This window comes from Ictalurus punctatus, chromosome 5, assembly GCF_001660625.3.
Source record: "Ictalurus punctatus breed USDA103 chromosome 5, Coco_2.0, whole genome shotgun sequence".
NCBI lineage: Eukaryota > Metazoa > Chordata > Actinopteri > Siluriformes > Ictaluridae > Ictalurus > Ictalurus punctatus.
Window position 1 is genome coordinate 9721582 of NC_030420.2, and position 17064 is coordinate 9738645.

General features: G+C 38.8%; 1 protein-coding gene across 14 annotated transcripts in view; it reads left to right on the forward strand.

The window, feature by feature from the left end:
* cacna1db (calcium channel, voltage-dependent, L type, alpha 1D subunit, b) overlaps positions 1-17064 on the forward strand; it is a 147902-nt gene that overhangs the window by 123973 nt on the left and 6865 nt on the right. For 9 of the 14 annotated variants that reach the window (XM_053680188.1, XM_053680182.1, XM_053680186.1 and 6 more), the window contains 11 exons: positions 41-143; positions 2606-2707; positions 7975-8108; positions 8661-8774; positions 9492-9865; positions 12931-12957; positions 13184-13327; positions 13895-14055; positions 14615-14736; positions 15768-16076; positions 16274-16608. In XM_053680188.1, the coding sequence (XP_053536163.1) occupies positions 41-143; positions 2606-2707; positions 7975-8108; positions 8661-8774; positions 9492-9865; positions 12931-12957; positions 13184-13327; positions 13895-14055; positions 14615-14736; positions 15768-16076; positions 16274-16561 (1878 nt within the window). In that variant the 3' untranslated portion in view covers positions 16562-16608. Of the gene's footprint in view, positions 1-40; positions 144-2605; positions 2708-7974; positions 8109-8660; positions 8775-9491; positions 9866-12930; positions 12958-13183; positions 13328-13894; positions 14056-14614; positions 14737-15767; positions 16077-16273; positions 16753-17064 lie in introns of those variants that run through there. The other 5 variants (XM_053680193.1, XM_053680194.1, XM_053680184.1 and 2 more) reach the window with 2 other exon arrangements.

Here is a 17064-nt window from a genome sequence, read left to right on the forward strand (position 1 = left end):
TTGTTCATGGTCCTGAAATAATATTGCCTTTGTTTTTTAGAGGCTGGTTGCCATGAACATGCCTCTAAACAGCGATGGTACTGTCATGTTTAATGCCACCCTTTTTGCTCTGGTCAGAACGGCTCTGAAGATCAAGACTGAAGGTGAGATGTGCCTTGCGGTCTATTTTAGAGAATTTCTGTTTTAGGGAATTTCGTCTTGCAGTGGCCTGTAAGTGTACAATACATTAACAAACCAAAAACATAAGCGCAAATCAGAATACACAACAAAACTAAAAACACAAACAAGAAACATGACAGCACATTTGGAAATATTGTATGATAGCATTCGTTCCAAATGGAAAGGGTGGGTTATTGAAAATCACATGCTCATTTCTGATTGGCTACAGCAGGTGTCAGTCTGCTGGAGGTTGTTTAAATCAAGAGGAAATATGAGCCTAAATGAATCAACTGATCTAGTTATTTATGCTTATTTTCATCAAGAGCATTCATACGATATTGTTTTAGATACGCTGTTGAATATAGACAGTATTAATATGAGTGTGTGAATGCTGAAAACCTGATTAAAGGAAGCCAGGGTATTAGAACTGCTCCTCACTATAATAGCATAAGCAAGTTCACATTAAATTGTTTCCTCTAGGTTTACTAGATAACAGACTGAAAGCATGCAGTTCTTTTTCCTAGTGGTAGTCATGCAATGGAGTTCAGTCAGCAATGAGCATGTGACATTCAATAAGGAAATACCCTTTCTGTTTAGAGTTAATGTTTCTGAATTTTCTGTTGTGTTTTTGTCTTGTCATGGGTTTTTTGTTGTTGTTGTTGTTGTTGTTTTTTAACTTTTCTGATGCATTTTTGTTTTGTTAATACACTTTGCCCTTACGGGCCACTGTATGATCTTCTATCCATTTTCTAGATAGAATTCTAGATGTGCCATGAGACTAAGACTGCACAATATGTAATATGTTGTGTGCTGCTGATACACTATATGGCCAAAAGTATGTGCACACCTGACCATCACCCCCATGTATGCTTGTTGAACATCCTGTTTTAAAACCATGCGCATTAATATGGAGTCGTTCTCCTTTGCTGTTCTGAGAAGATGTTCCACTGGATTTTGGAGCATGGCTGTAGGGATTTGTGCTCATTTAGCCACAAGAGTAGTAGTGAGGTCAGGCACTGATGTAGGGTGAGGAGGCCTAGTGGGTTCCAGTTCATCCCAAAGGTGTTCAGTGGGGTTGAGGTCAGGGCTCTGTACAGGCCTTCCACTTGGCAAAACATGTCCTCATGGAGCTCACATTGTGCACAGGGGCATTGTCCTACTAGAACCGGTTTAGGCTTCTTAATATTTAATATTGTGGAGCGTCTGTGTGACAAGTTCCTGTTATCACTATAATATAATATAATATAATGTGAATTACAGCCAACAGATTTTGAACAATCAGATTATATCATTCGGTGGCACTGTGACAGAAAGCATTTTAAAGTCTGGTAAAGTACATGTTATATGTAAGGAAAAAAAAGATTTTCATTGTTCAATAGGTTTTCCACAGCCAACAAACCTACTGCACACTTAATTTACAATATGTTGTAAAATCATATATGTCATGAATAGAGATGCACCGATATTAAATTCCTCAGCCGATACTGATAGCCGATTATTCAGAGTTATATCGGCAGATGCCGATACCGATAGTTTGGTGGTTCTGCCTTTTATACCTTCTTTTAAATTAATAATCATTAATTCCACAATGCAAATGCAAATAAAAACTATATTCTCTCCATTTCAACAAGTTGTTTCACAGTAACTGTGAAACATTAACATTAACACATTAACTAAATTCTGAAGATTAAAGTAAGATTTCTTAACTTTATGAATGTTATTAATTCATATTAGCTTTGACTGAATTGTAAAAAACCTCCTGTTAGACTTCACACCACAAACAAAAGCATTTCTACTTCATCATTGAACATCAAACTGGTAATATATAGGCCTAATGTAAAACTTTATTTTTGATGATTTTAACTCATATTAACATTAACTGGATATGAAATATACTACTCTACAAATATATTTTTCTTTGCAATATATACCATTTTGTCAACTCATCTTCATTTAAATTTTTGAACAGTGTACTGCAGCTTTAATTAAGCTCGAGTAGCACAGCAAAAAAAAAAATTAGACCCACTGCTGCATCGTACGGTATAAAAGTACTCGTTCATTAACATGCGCGGCTTAAAAAAATACGCACTGCTTCTGCTCTACTGCAGCATGCGGTGTAAAATTTTAGCAGTGCAGAGCTTACAAAATGCAGTTTTGTTGTCTTTGTCACCCATTTCCAAGTAATTCCACACAAGAAACATCTTCTTAACACACAGCATGAATTCCATGTGTTTTCCTGCCCTCTTTTGATTGACAGGATATATTCAGCCCTGATCATCGGAGGTTTTTAAACTATATTAAACCGATAGCATGAAAAATTGCCTTTATTGGCCGAAACCAATTATTGGCTGACACATCGGTGCATCTCTAGTCATGAATAATATGGTATTTTAATTCTATCATGCAACTCTAAATCAAGCATTTGTGGGGTGTGTGTGTGTATCAGGAAATTTGGAACAGGCCAATGAGGAACTGAGGGCTGTCATTAAGAAGATCTGGAAGAGAACTAGTTCAAAACTCCTGGATCAAGTGGTACCACCTGCAGGAGGTTAGACACATTTGATCACAAACACACATGCATGCATGCTTATCATTTTTTAACTCCTTCTGTTTTAACCCATTAACACATGTTCTCTTTGTTATTAGAGATACATTTTCATGTGAATAGAGTGAGAGTAAAAGCAAAACAGTACATTGTGCAAAACATAATTTGTTTTTGTGTTGAAGATGCTGTTCCCTTTCAAAGGGAACTTCGACATTGCATTTAGCATAACACTATGGGAGTGCCTCTCACGCGCGACCAGCATCTGAAGCTTGTGTAAAATCATGCCTATTTATAGGCCTGCCATGATCAGGTGACGTGGCAATTAAGCGTGTCGCGTGATATAAATGAACTGCGCCATCAGCCTTTATTATCTTCAGCGAAAGACTGCATGTTGATTGTTTGTGTAAAGAAACAAAAAGACGCTTCATTTCCTTGCTATCTTTTCTCAAAATCTCAGAACTTTCTATCCCTTTAAAAAAAAAAAAAAGAGAAGAAAAAAGGAATGAGCGAGAGAGAAAAATATGAGTGAGAGAATTCAGGAAGCATGTTACAGCTTGCTCCCATTTCATCACGGGGAATAGTGCACACTTTCTGGGTGAAGTGTCTAGGAATGTAGCATGCGATGGCAGCCGCGAGAGACTGCGCATGGTAATGCCTACATTAAGCAGCTCGGCTCGTGACTCGCGCTCTTCTCGGAAGCCGAAGCGAGTTGGGTTTCAGAGCCTCGCAGATCTGGGCCGGTCGCTGCCGAGGCAGCCAGCCGTCTCAGGTTCGGGGGAACTCTTATGGATCTGGAAGAGGAGCCGGAGACGAGCGCTGCTCTATCTCTTGCTCTGTCTTCCAGGTTCAGCTCTCCGCTGGATTTTGGAGCTCGTGTCATGACTCCTCCTTCCGCTATGCACACAAAAATAATGGAAGGATGTGCTAAAAACTGAGAGCAGCATATAAAGAGCTGCTTGAAGTGATTACTAAGGCTGGATGAGCCTTTGTTTTTGAGTGAAAGTAAATCCCTCACACTGCACAAACTCCCCTTTCTTCCAGAAGTGCATGACAAAATATCAGGCTTCTGGGGGTAAACCATGCATAAGCCGTATTTATAACCCCACGATGTTGGATTATTCGGCCACTGTGGGGAATGAACGGCATGGCTATTTAGCTATGCTGAAGGTGGAGAAGGTGCTTGCGAGCTACCTCTCTCCATCTACGGCACGTAATTAGGGGGGCCGGCTTTGCCATCCAAGCCAGTGTGTAAGGCCACCATGGCATTGGTGGGCAAGGCCTATGCGGTAGTAGTCTTGCTTGTGGGTCACTGCAGACAATGACAGTGTTGCAGGCCTATCAAGCAGACCTGCTGAGTGAGCTCGACATACGGCGGCATTCAGCCAGTTCCTTCCCTGTTGTCTCGAGTTCACCTGGGCATCCACGTGTGAAGCCCGGGCCAGCACTAGTGCGAGGGAGACGCAAAATGGCAGCCTGCCAACCCCTGCAGACAGCCAGGGGAACCGGGTGGCCACAGTCACGGCATGCTACTAGGCCTGATCTGAGAATGGTCATAAAGGCCAAGCAGGCAAAGAAGAGCGATCCTGAGGGGCCGTGGAGGGACGTATCAGGGGACATGAGGTTGTTAGGGCAGTTAGCCCCCAGTGCTACTGTAGGGCCTCCCCTAGCCAAGGCGGTCCCAAGTTTTCAGTGTTCTCTGGTCAGCGAGCAGAGAACACAGGGCAATGAAAATCTAATGCTTTCCCTCCAATAGAATGGGGAATAGTTAACGTCATTAAAAGACCACCTGGCAGCGTGGAAACTACTGCCAAATGTGTCTCCATGGGTTCTGTCTACCGTAGAAAAGAGTTACCGGGTCCAGTTTATACCTCAACCACCTGGTTCAGAGGTGTGCTCACCACAGTAGTCAGCACAGACCAGAGACCAGAGCCCGACGTTAGCGCAGGAAGTAAGATCCCTCTTGGACAAAGGGGCCATAGAACATGTACCCCATTCCCTGAGGGAGGGATGTTTTTACAGCCGTTATTTCCTGGTCCACAAAAAATAGGAGTATACGGCAAATTTTTGATCTGTGTCATCTGAACTGTACTCTTCGGTCATACAGGTTGAAGATGCTGACACCCAAACTTATCGTTCCACAGATTCTAAGTAGCTGAGCAGCTGTCTCTCACACTACACTGTCACGCAACACTCAGACAGACATGCATTCACACAGATACACAAAAACATAATTTCTCTCTTTGTCTCTTTTTTCATTTCTCACTTGTCTTCTGAATTATGAAATCTGTCAGGCACTATTTTAATTCCACTCTTTTATGAAGGAGTACCTATAACCCACATGAACTGGACAACATAGTTAAATTGTACAGCAGAAACAAACACGCATCTGTACTACCTAACTATTTTATATCCATAGAATTATTTTATTTAAATATAAGTAACACTCTTTAGAGAGCTGGAATTCTAGGGTTAGAATTGACCCAGTGCTGAGGCTTGAATGATCAGAGATATTTTAAAGTACAACAAGGTGGAGGGGGGAAAAAAGGAGGCTAAACATGCAGAATACATTTCGATTGGAGACAGTGGTGCAAGGCTGTGTGAAAAAGGTTTTGCCCGAGAAGGTTAGAACTTGTTTCACAGTTGATTCATTATCTGTAACAGTAACTATAAATGGTTAAAAAGTATTACATGTCTTTCTTTAATAAAAAAAAAAAATTGTTAGCATTAATGAATTGCTGTGATATTCATCCTGTTTGAAACTAATCAACTTCAAAAGTTCAAATCCCAGCACCGCCAAGCTGCCACTGCTGGGCCCCTGATGAGATCATTGTAAGTCCCTCTGAATAAAGGCGTCTGTCAAATCAACCTAAAAAGGGTGTATTTCACACTTGCATACTTAAAGATAGCTGAGTGAAGCAGAGAACCGTACTTTGTGGCTTTGCATCATTCTGTATCTGGTCTGGTCCTGTTTTCAAAAAGTGTCTTGTTTCAGAAAACAGTTCTTTATCTTGTTCTTAAAAGGGATTCATGGTTGTCCGACCTATAGTCTAATATTAATGCTTGCATGATTAGTGTTTGCAAGTTCTGTTACCTTTTGCTTAACTCTCCCACACATCATTTGTGTGAGTCAGACACTTATGTCTGCCGTGTTCGTAGAAAAGAAGGAGGCTCTGGCTTGCTGAAGCAAAATTGATAAGAGGTTATTTCCTCTGTCTCCAACCCATTCTACACCGGCACAACCACCACCACCACCACCACCACCATACCAAGAACATGCACAGTCTGCTTTCCTCTAACTGCTTGCTTGAATGAATTTCTCAGTAATTCTCATGTGTTTCCTGTCATCATTGTTGTGTTCTATTAAATGAGCCCACTAGATGTTTGATTTGTGTCTTCAGTGCTGTAGGACTATAACGTCAAACGTGACTGTGGGGGGGGGGGGGGGGGGGGGTTGGACTGTTTAATAGACTATGGAGAAATACCTATCATAATCCTAACATTTTCCGTTAGCAATTATTTGATCTTCCACTATATAATATATAATAAAATCAATCCTAACAAAAAATACAGTCAAGTCTCTTTATATGTAAACATTTCCTGTTAAAAAACATTTCCAAAAAAATAATTTTTTTTTTTAATGTGAAGTATTTGTACACGGCTGACATGACAGCAACTCCCACGCTGTTGCTGTGCTAAATGTTAGGCCACATGGTGACTGTTATCTCTTGACCTACTTTAGCTCGCTTTATGTTGCTGCTCTACAAGTAATTATCTGATATTTTAGTCTGTACAGTTGAAGCCAAAAGTTTGCATACACTTAGGCCAAATACATTCCGACTCTACACGTTTCATGTTACTGTACATTACATGCGTTAAGTCAATTAGGGTATCTACTTTGTTTCCATAATTTTGTTTTTCAAAATAATAGTCAAGAGACAGATTTATTTCAGCTTTTATTCACTGTATCAGATTTTCAGTGGGTCAAAACTTTACATTTTGTTAGTATTTGGTGGCTTTTCAATAATTTGCTGACATGCCCATTTCTCCTGACAGAACTGGTGTATCTCAGTCAGGTTTGAGGGCCTGACATGCTTTTTCAGTTCAAACCCCCCCGCCAAAATACACACACACACACACACACACACACACACACACACACACACACACACATAGACACTCGCAAACATACACAGTGTGCCGATCATTATGGCCAAACAGTTCGCTTTTATCCAAAGCGACTCACAAATGAGGAAATACAAGCAAAACTCAAGTCTTGTGTAGGTCCATAGTTTTTTTCTGAGATCTTGGCTGAGTTACTTGGATTTTCCAATGGTATCAACGGCTAAATGACACTGGCCCTTAAATACACACTCCTTATTAACTAAATATGCCATTGGCCAATCAGAAGCTTCTAAATATCATTACATCAATTTCTGGAATCTTCCAGACTGTTTAAAGAGATATAAAGAGATATATTAAAGAGATGGTGTATATAAAATTTTGACCCACTGGAATTCTTATATCATGAATTAAAGCTGAAATACATTGTCTATAATTGATTGTTTTAAAACAAAGTGTGATGTGAACAAAGTAGATGCACTAACTGACTTGCTAAAAAATATATATAGTAACATGAAATGTGTGCAGTTGTGCAAAACTGAAATTGAATATCTTTAGACTAGATATATGTAAACTTTTGACTTCAAATATATGTGTTACAGGGCTGAATCAAATTTGTTTTTTTTTTCTCTGAACCATGTTTAAAAAAAAATTATATATATATATATATATATATATATATATATATATATATATATAAATGTAAAATCCAATAAGCCAGTGACATTTTAGAGGTAAGAGAGAACATTATTAAGAATGATTTATTTTGGCCTTCTTAAAGTTTATAGTAGAATTACATAGATTTATTCTTTTGTATATGCAGACTCCAAGCACTACATCAATAGCAATAATATCTATGTAACCTGTTTTAAGAAATCTACTGGAATATACAATGATTCCATTTCATTATGACTTCTGACCATATTAGTGTTACTGTATTTCATTAGATTACACAACTGAACCTTTGAGACAAAAGTACCTGAGGACATATTTGGATTAAATGCCTGTGCATTTTTGACAGTGATATAAGGTGTTCTATATCTCCGGTTACACGACATCCTCAGCTTACTAGATGTTCCACGCTTCTAGAAACTTTACAGTCACTCATTGTGATGTTGATCAAGAAAGCATTTGTTTGTCTGTTCACTCAGATGACGAGGTAACAGTGGGGAAGTTCTATGCCACTTTCCTGATACAGGACTACTTTAGGAAATTCAAGAAACGCAAAGAGCTAGGTCTTGTAGGACGGCACCCTACCAGTCATAACACCACCATTGTGCTACAGGTGAGATAATACCTTTCAAGCTACAAATGTTGACATTTCAGTATGTTTAGCAATGACTCACCAAGACTGTTGGAATTTTTTTTCTCACTAATTTAGTCACCCTGCAGTTAGGGCTCCCATATCACGCGACAGCTACCCAAAGACATCCATTACTGGCTAGTGTCGCTGTGATTGATAGGAGATTGATAGGGGAGAGAGAGTATGCCACCCTCCCTCCTTGACAGCATGGACAATTTTGTTCTTGACTTTTTTTCTCATGGACAATTTTGTTCTTATGGATAGGGCTTTTTAAATTTCTTTGTGTTTGACATTGTATTTACATAATAACCTATAGCCAGATTTATGTCTTAGATGGATGCATTGATATCTGAAAATTTACACTATGAAAAAAACCCATAAAGCTCAAAATGAGTATTTACTGTATATGTGTATGGCCATGTTTTCATCTCTTTATGAGCCTCAGATGTCCCTATAATGGTAGGAATATGTCACAGTTCTGACATGGGAACATTTGGCTTTGGCCAAATGTTTCATATGCCTTTCTCATGGTAGGCTGGTCTGCGGACACTGCATGACATAGGCCCTGAGATTCGCAGAGCCATATCATGTGACCTGCAAGATGAAGACCTGGTAGACTTTAACCCCGATGAAGAAGACATATACCGGGTAAAAATGAGTTTTTCAGTCATCAATGTTTCTAATAATAGTGTTGCAGGTTCTGTGGTTCTGATTACGCTGAATGTTTTATACAGTGTGTTTTCACTGAATTGTGAGGGAAGGCAACGAAGACAATTATTCCATTCATTTCTAACATGCTGGATACTAAATATAAAGTATGTGACCTTATATGTAGTGAGCTTAACAATCCAGGAGGTTGTGCTTTCCATAAGTTTTAAATATTCAATCACATTCCATAATAGTTTTTATAATAGATTAAAAAGTTTGAATTGAAGATATGTCATTTTATCTGATGTTTTAGGGGATACAAATAGTTCAAGAACAGTATAATTAAGAATATTACAGTTGACTCATTAAACTAATGAGTATGAGTAGGGTGCAGATCCCTGAAACTGGTTAAAATGTAGTTATACAAATGCTCTAAGAAGTGTTAATACTTATTAAAACCAGTATAGCACCTTTCAGAATTCACCTACATATAAACATTAAATTATAGGGTCAGAGGAAAATGCTGCATTAATGTTAAATAGGAGATTGGTGCGAGGTTTGTATTTAGTCTTCAGTAGTTCATTAAACAATATAGAAAAGTCTTTAAAAGTCTAATATTGTATGACTATTTTTATCAATATCATAGTATATCTTCACACAGAGTTTGAAGTATGTATCAATGCATAAATTTTTCTCTCTTTCCCCGTCTCCTCCCAGAGAAATGGTGGCCTCTTTGGAAATCATGTCAATCATGTCAATGGGGATCACAGAGGCTCATCCACCTCCACCAATGTGACCCAGCGACCCCTCCACGTCCCACCCCTTCCCTTCTATGTGCAAGTTGAGCCTCCTCCACAGCCCCTTTATGCCCAAAATCGTCCGTATTCAAACCCCAACTTGTACTTCAAGTCCCCCAAGTCCTCGAACTCCAACCTCAACAATGCCAATGTGCCATGCATGCCTGTCCTAACCAACGGAGGGCAGTACCGCCCTCACACAGATCGGCTCACCAGAAGTCGGGTGTCTTCCCTGGGTTCCTACCTCAACCTCAGGAGTGATGCAGAATCACAACGAAAGTCTCATTTTAAGAGGTGAGAGCACTTTTTCTGGGTTAAGTTTTGCTTGACATGAAATGTAATGCATATTGGATTGTAGACTGTATTCTACAGTTAAATGGTTTCCAAATATGTGTATCCTACCAGTTAATGGTTAAGGAGAATGTATCACTGATGCATAACACCACTATTACAGAGCACTACAGTATGTGCTGATCTCCTCAACCTGACTGAAGTACTGACCTGATCCTGTCCATGTTCATATGTGGATGCTGTTTTGCTTTTAACAGCAATGCCTTAAAGAAAATGACAGGACTAAAGACCGATGTTAAATATTTATCTTCATCTCTTTTTTGTGCTGACAGCTCTTTGGTTTTTCCCGTGGTAGTCAATGACAAATGGATTTCACATGTGTCCAGCCTCGTATTTCAACCCCACGGAAACGGGACATGGTTAAAATAGGCAACAATAGGCAAATTAAAAATAGATGTTTGACAGCACTGTATGTGTAACCTGAGAAAATGGACTGTTTGTAGGCATTTGGTTAAAGTGTGCAGCAAATTATTGGTGTCATGATGTGACACCAAAAGTGCACATTATTTTCAAAAGTGATTTTAACCTTTAAATAGGTAAATAATAAAGCCTTATCTCAGTTTATAATCCAGTTACCTTACCCCTCAGAGTCCATATGTAGTATGCTGTGCTTCTCTATTTGAAAAGTCAACAATTTAGAATTTTTGAACTTGCTTTCCCTTCCACATACACAATACTTCTTTTCCTTATACGCAGTCCCCTTTTGTAACCAAACATGCTGATGGTGACCAAAAAGTTTGATTTTTCTGTAATCTGACCACAGCAGAGCATTTTGAGACATACTATCAGGAAGGGCTTCTTTCTTGCAAAGCTTCCAAACTGCTTATTATAATGAAAGTGACATTTGACAGTTGATTTAGAAACTTAATCACAAAAACATTCAATTAAACATGTATATTTAGGCTGTTTTTTTCTGCTTCACCATGCTCCACATTGTATCAGGGGACAGTGTGCTTATGGGTCCAATTCCAGATTTCAGACATTTGTTGTGGCCCTAATTGTGCTTAGTGGAATTCTTTTATTAAAAAAAGTATGTATTTTTAAATCCTTTACCTGATTTGTGCAGGTCAACAACCATCAGTCTTTTGTTTAGATTTTTTTTTTTTTTTGGTTTTTCCATAGTCACAGATGACAAAGGGGTTTTTTGTACCCTTTATATTTACAGTGGGGGAAATAAGTATTGAACACGTCACCAAAAAAATCTGTAAATATATTTCCAATGAGGCTTTTCACATGAAATTTTCACCAGACTTTGGGATTAACTCAAGAAATCTACACATATAAAGAAATCACAACATTAAAGTCCTTAAATTAAATTATGTGTAATAAAGAGGAATGACACAAGAAAAAAGTATTAAACAAGCTAACTGAAATTTCTTTAATACTTAGTGGAGAAGCCTTTGTTTGTAATGACAGCTTCTAGACGCTTCCTGTATGAAGAAATTAATCGGCTGCAGTATTCAGGTGTGATTTTCGCCCATTATTCTAAACATATTGTCTTTAAATCTTGTTCAGTTGGATTCCAGTCAGGCGATTGACTGGGCCATTCTAACACCTTGATTTTTTTTTCTCTGAAACCAATTGAGAGTTTCCTTTGCTGTATGCTTTGGATCGTTGTCCTGCTGGAAGGTTCACCCACATCTCATCTTCTTCATCCTGGTGGATGGCAGCAGATTCTTCTTAAGAATCTTCCAGTAAAGGGCTAAATTCTTATATTATAATTATAATTATATGAAGGCTGCCAGTACCATGCGATGAAAAACAGCCCCACACCATGATGTTTCCACCTCCAAACTTCACTGTTGGTGTAGTGTTTTTAGAGTGATGTGCAGTGCCATTTCTTCTCCAAACATGGTGTGTAGTATGACAGCCAAAAAGTTTAATTTTGCTCTCGTGTGACCAGACTACATTCTCCCAGTATTTCATAGGCTTGTCCAAATGAGTTGAGCAAACTTTAAACGAGCTTCGAGATGGATTTTCTTTGGGGTGAGCATGAGCAGTGGAGTGCATTGCCTATTGTTTTCTCTGTGACGATGGCACCTGCTGCCTCCAAGTGTTTCTGGAGCTCTTTCTGAGTGGTCCTTGGCTCTTGGGCTACTCTTCTGACTATTCTTATGACTCCCTGGTCAGAAATCTTGTGAGGAGCTCCTGTGCGTTGCCGGCTGATGACGGAGTGATGTTGCTTCCACTTGCGGATAATGGCCCCAGTGGTGCTTACTGGAGGATTCAGAAGTTTTGAAATATGTCTGTATCAGATTCATCAATATGTTTCGCAGCAATAAGGTGGCGAAGGTCTCGGTAGAGCTCTTTGCTTTACCCATCATGGGATGTTTCTTGTGTGACACCTTGGTAACGAAAAGCCTTTTTATAGACCATCAATTTACTAACCCAGCTGATATTAATTTGCACAGATAGAGGGTATAATTACTTACAGATTTCAACTGGTTCCTTGTCTTGGAGAACTGCTTTTTCTTAGCTTGTTCAATACTTTTTTCCTCTATCATTCCACTTTATTACATATAACTTTATTTATGGACTTTAATGTTGTGAATTCTTTATATTTCTGGATTTCGTGAGTTAATACTGATGTTTGGTGAAAATTTCATGTGAATAGCCTCATTGGAATATATTTACTGAAAAAAATGTGGACGCATTCGATACTTATTTCCACCACTGTATATGCCAGAGAAACAGGATAACAGAGAAAATGGAAGATTGAATTTTTGGTCATTTTTATGAAGGGTGCCAATAATTCTGTAGGGCACTCTGATTAACCTAATCCTTTCTGAATCCTGTCCCTATAAATGAATGTGTGGTGCTGCTACACGTAATTACTACTCAATATAATACATTCAACCTGAGTCAGGTTTTGCTGAAAGAAATTCTTTGTTTAGAAATATGTCCTCATCTGATCAATGTTTTCTATTTTATCTTTTATGCCTATCCATCCATCCGTCCGTCTATGTATGCACACATTTTCCCGTTTCTCTGCCTGCGTGATGGGACAGACCACGATACTATGAGACCTATATTAGGTACTTGTATGCTGTTGTAATGCCTATATAAACCTTTAATTTAACATAGACAGGAGTCAGTTTTTATTATTATGTAAATAGAATCATCCTAATATTTTCACAAATTTCACAGATTAGCAGATTATAGATTTGCTATAATTTCCATTTTAGTATATGTGCAATCTATATGAATAAACAAATTTGAATTTCATAGGTTTCATAGTTTCATTTGTCCAATCACTTCCAGGTCAGACTCAACAGCTGGTTTTTACCCCACCATCTGCCGACAAGCATCTCTCCACGGGGATGTAAGCGACGATGACAGAGGTTCAGTGGAGTATTACAGCGGGGAGGAGTTTCAGGAGGATGACCTCATACTGGCTGGGGACAGGTAACTCCGTGACATATTACCCTGTTACTGCAGCCACGCCCAAATCACAGCAGCTTCATTTACATGGTCATACCAAGTAGGGCTGGGTGATATGCATAAATTCTTATATCACGATATGGATAATTTCATGTCTTGGAACAATATTCATGTCAATATTCTGTGAACTAAACAGCAGTGAAAGGCACTTTTTCTTCTCCTGTGACACTGACCAGAGCTATCACAAATGAGAACAAGGAAAACATAACATTGTCAAAATGGAAACAATATGAACACAAAATATAAAAAGTAAATATTAAAACACTCTATTAAACTGCAACTTTCAGGAATTCAGATGACAGAACTGCCTTTGTTTTAAAGTTCCTCATCTTTTCTTTGGGCTGATGCCATTTCTGTGAAAAATAGCTTTTGCAACATTATATAGACAGTATCATCCTGTGATATATATCGCCATATCACACAGCCGTAATACCAAGTATTGCCAAACTATTTGAATCAATCTATATAATACTTTTGTTTATTAATCAAGTCTCATTGTCTTTATGCTTCGTCTTATGTCCCTGGCTCCAGGAGGTCATATAGAGAGTATCAAGACACAGTAAGCAGTTTGGAGTCAAATCCTCCTCATGAGAACCAAGACCCTGAGTGTTTCTATGATGATGACGAGCAGCCCATTTGCCAGGAACCTAAGAAATCGCCGATGAGAAGACTTCTGCCCTCAACACCTCAGGGTGAGATTATATCAAAAGTCTATACAAAGATATGATCTGTTGTTTACAAAAGGAAAATCTGCAGTCACGTAAGTATTGGTTTCCTCTGTGCTTGATACTTATCTGCTACACAGCACCTAATAAGCAAAGAAAAGTATCTATTTAAAATTTAGATCTGAAATTTATATAGTTCTGTAAAGCTGCTTTGTGACAGTGTCCATTATGAAAAGCGCTATACAAATAAAACTAAACTGAATTGAATTGAAATCACAATATACCAGTATACATAATTAATAAAAGTAGAGGTAGAAAAATTGTAGCTGTTCAGACAAAGGTCCTTCATCAACTGCACAAGCTATGTGCTTCCTAAGCTGCACACGGCACACAGATAAATTCTGGATGGACAAATTAATAAGATTTATCACTACCTTACAACCCTTTACTCTTCAGGCCATTTTAAGTTGTGAAAAAACTCTGAATGGATTAACCATACTCTCTTCGATGATGAGTGTTTCTGAAAGTATTGATAAGAAGGTTAATGTGCATTATGATTTTCTCTGCCTGTTTTACCTCCACACAGCTCCTCATAGACCTTCTTTCAACTTTGAGTGTCTGTGCAGACAAAGAAGCCAGGATGAGACTCCTCATTCTCCCTCCTTTCATCAGCACACTGCTCTACCTCTGCAACTAATGCAGCATCAGGTAACCTCAATCAACACATACACACACACACACACATACACACACACACACACACATACACATACATATACATACACCCAGCTCTAGTGATACTAAACAGCAGTTTCTATCATATGTAGCTAGATTTTTTTTATTTACAAAATAGGATTTCAAAGTTATAAGGCTCCAGAGCAGAGTCATGAACTAAACCACTTCTCAACCTGTCCCACTGTGGGATGTGGTTTTATGCTGGGTGGCTTTTCAGATAGTATTTAACTGTAACAATCACTAAAAAATGCTATGAATAATTAATGAATCATTATTTGAGTCAAACATGTACGATTGCCTGCATTAGGCTCCAGCTGTGTTGAGTGATATTCAGAGATAAATGGTAAATATTTGAGTCAAATATAGGGTCGTCTTGTGAATATCTGATTGGGAAGCTCCTCCTTTAAACAGCCTGAGGTCTTTTTGCGAATCCATATTACAGCTTGCGTAGAGCTGTTTTCTCTGATTACTAATGATGTTGGAGTTCAGATAGGTTGCAAGTTGTAAAATTTTGGAGATTTCTGATCTAACATCATCAGTTCTAGCATGCTATGCATGTGCCATTTGTTTCCTTACACTTGACAGATTATACTATCATTATATAGATTTTCAAAATGTTTTCCTGTACTTTTCTCATTATAACCAAAAGGGAGTCTTGACAGTATTGCAACATCATCAGTTCTAGCATGCTATGCATGTGCCATTTGTTTCCTTGGCATCTCTTGCTAGCTTCTCATTTTAGCTGATAACATAATACATCCTTTGTGGATCGATACAAAGTAGGTCTTATCCTGCCTTCAAAATGGGTTGACCTTTATATCAGGGACATGCAAATCCCAACCAATAATGCTGTTTATCTGTCTCCTGCATGGAACTTTTTTTTTAAGTGCCCAGAACAACCATATGAAATGCTAACATATATCACTGCGTTGTTTTTATGCTTTTTATTTATTACATAATAACCTCCATTACTGAAGATCATCCATCCCATGCATGTTGCCTAGGTGATGGCTGTAGCTGGCCTAGACTCCAGCCGAGCACGACTCTCTCCTACACGCTCGATCCAATCATGGTCCACACCCCCGGACACGCCCCCATCCTACACCCCTCTCATCCAGGTGGACTGGCATGGAGAACCACCCAGTGCCAGCAGCACTCCAGCATTGGCTCGCCGCAGCTCCTGGTACACCCAGAAAGGCCATGATTGGTCACCCAAATCGGTCACACCCACTTCCTCCCTCTTACAGATCCCACCTGCCTACAGCAGTCAGTATCTGCAGCAGAGAGGCAGCGCTCATAGTCTGGTGGAGGCAGTGAGTGTCAATTTTATTGCTTGGTCTTCTGTTACTTGGCGCATAATACTTTGCTTATGTTCATCCAACCCTATTTCTTTTCAATTAATCTGGTCATTTCTAGGTAAGAAGGTAGGGAAATGTCATCTATGACAGAGCTATTGTGGTAAAACAGCAGCTGACTGAAATAAAATTTTTTTTTGCAATCTTTGCTGTAGGTGTTGATATCGGAGGGACTGGGAAAATATGCAAAGGACCCAAATTTTGTGGCAGCAGCCAAACATGAGATCGCAGATGCATGCGAGATGACTATTGATGAAATGGAAAGTGCGGCAAGCAACTTGCTAAATGGAAGTCTTGGCAATAGCGTGGGATCAGATGGTACCGGCACGCCCCAGAGCATTATAGGCCACAGTCTCCACAACTACAGCGATGAGGAGACAGAGCCAAACAGTAAATACGAGGAGGACCTCACAGACGAAATTATATGCATCTCAAATTTATAGCATTTGCTAAAAAAAAAAAAAGAAAAAAAGAAAAAAAAAAGAACAAACAGATGAAAGGAGATATAGTGCCTTCTAGGGGAGTGGAGACAAACAACTCTTTGGGCCGATCAACCAAGCAAAATACTATCCCATTCTACAGCTGTCACTTAACTGGGACATGGGCTTGCTGCAGAAAAAAAATTACAAAAAATGTGAGCTCTTAACTGTATGTATGCGTGTGCATGTGTGTGTTTCTGAACAGCTTTTTACAAGAATATTTTCCCACATTCTTTACATATCAACCAAAAAAAAATTTTTGCAGTCATATCCCTCTCCATTGCCTTACCCACTTACACAAAGGCTAGTAAATAACTTCGATACACTGCCATTCATTGTCCATTCCCAGTGTCACTCAGAAAGAATCGACAAAACAGCCAGATAAAACGGTTAAGCAATATCACCCCATGACCATATTGTAAAACTTGAAAAACACATCTTTACTGCATATACATAAGGTAGAATCT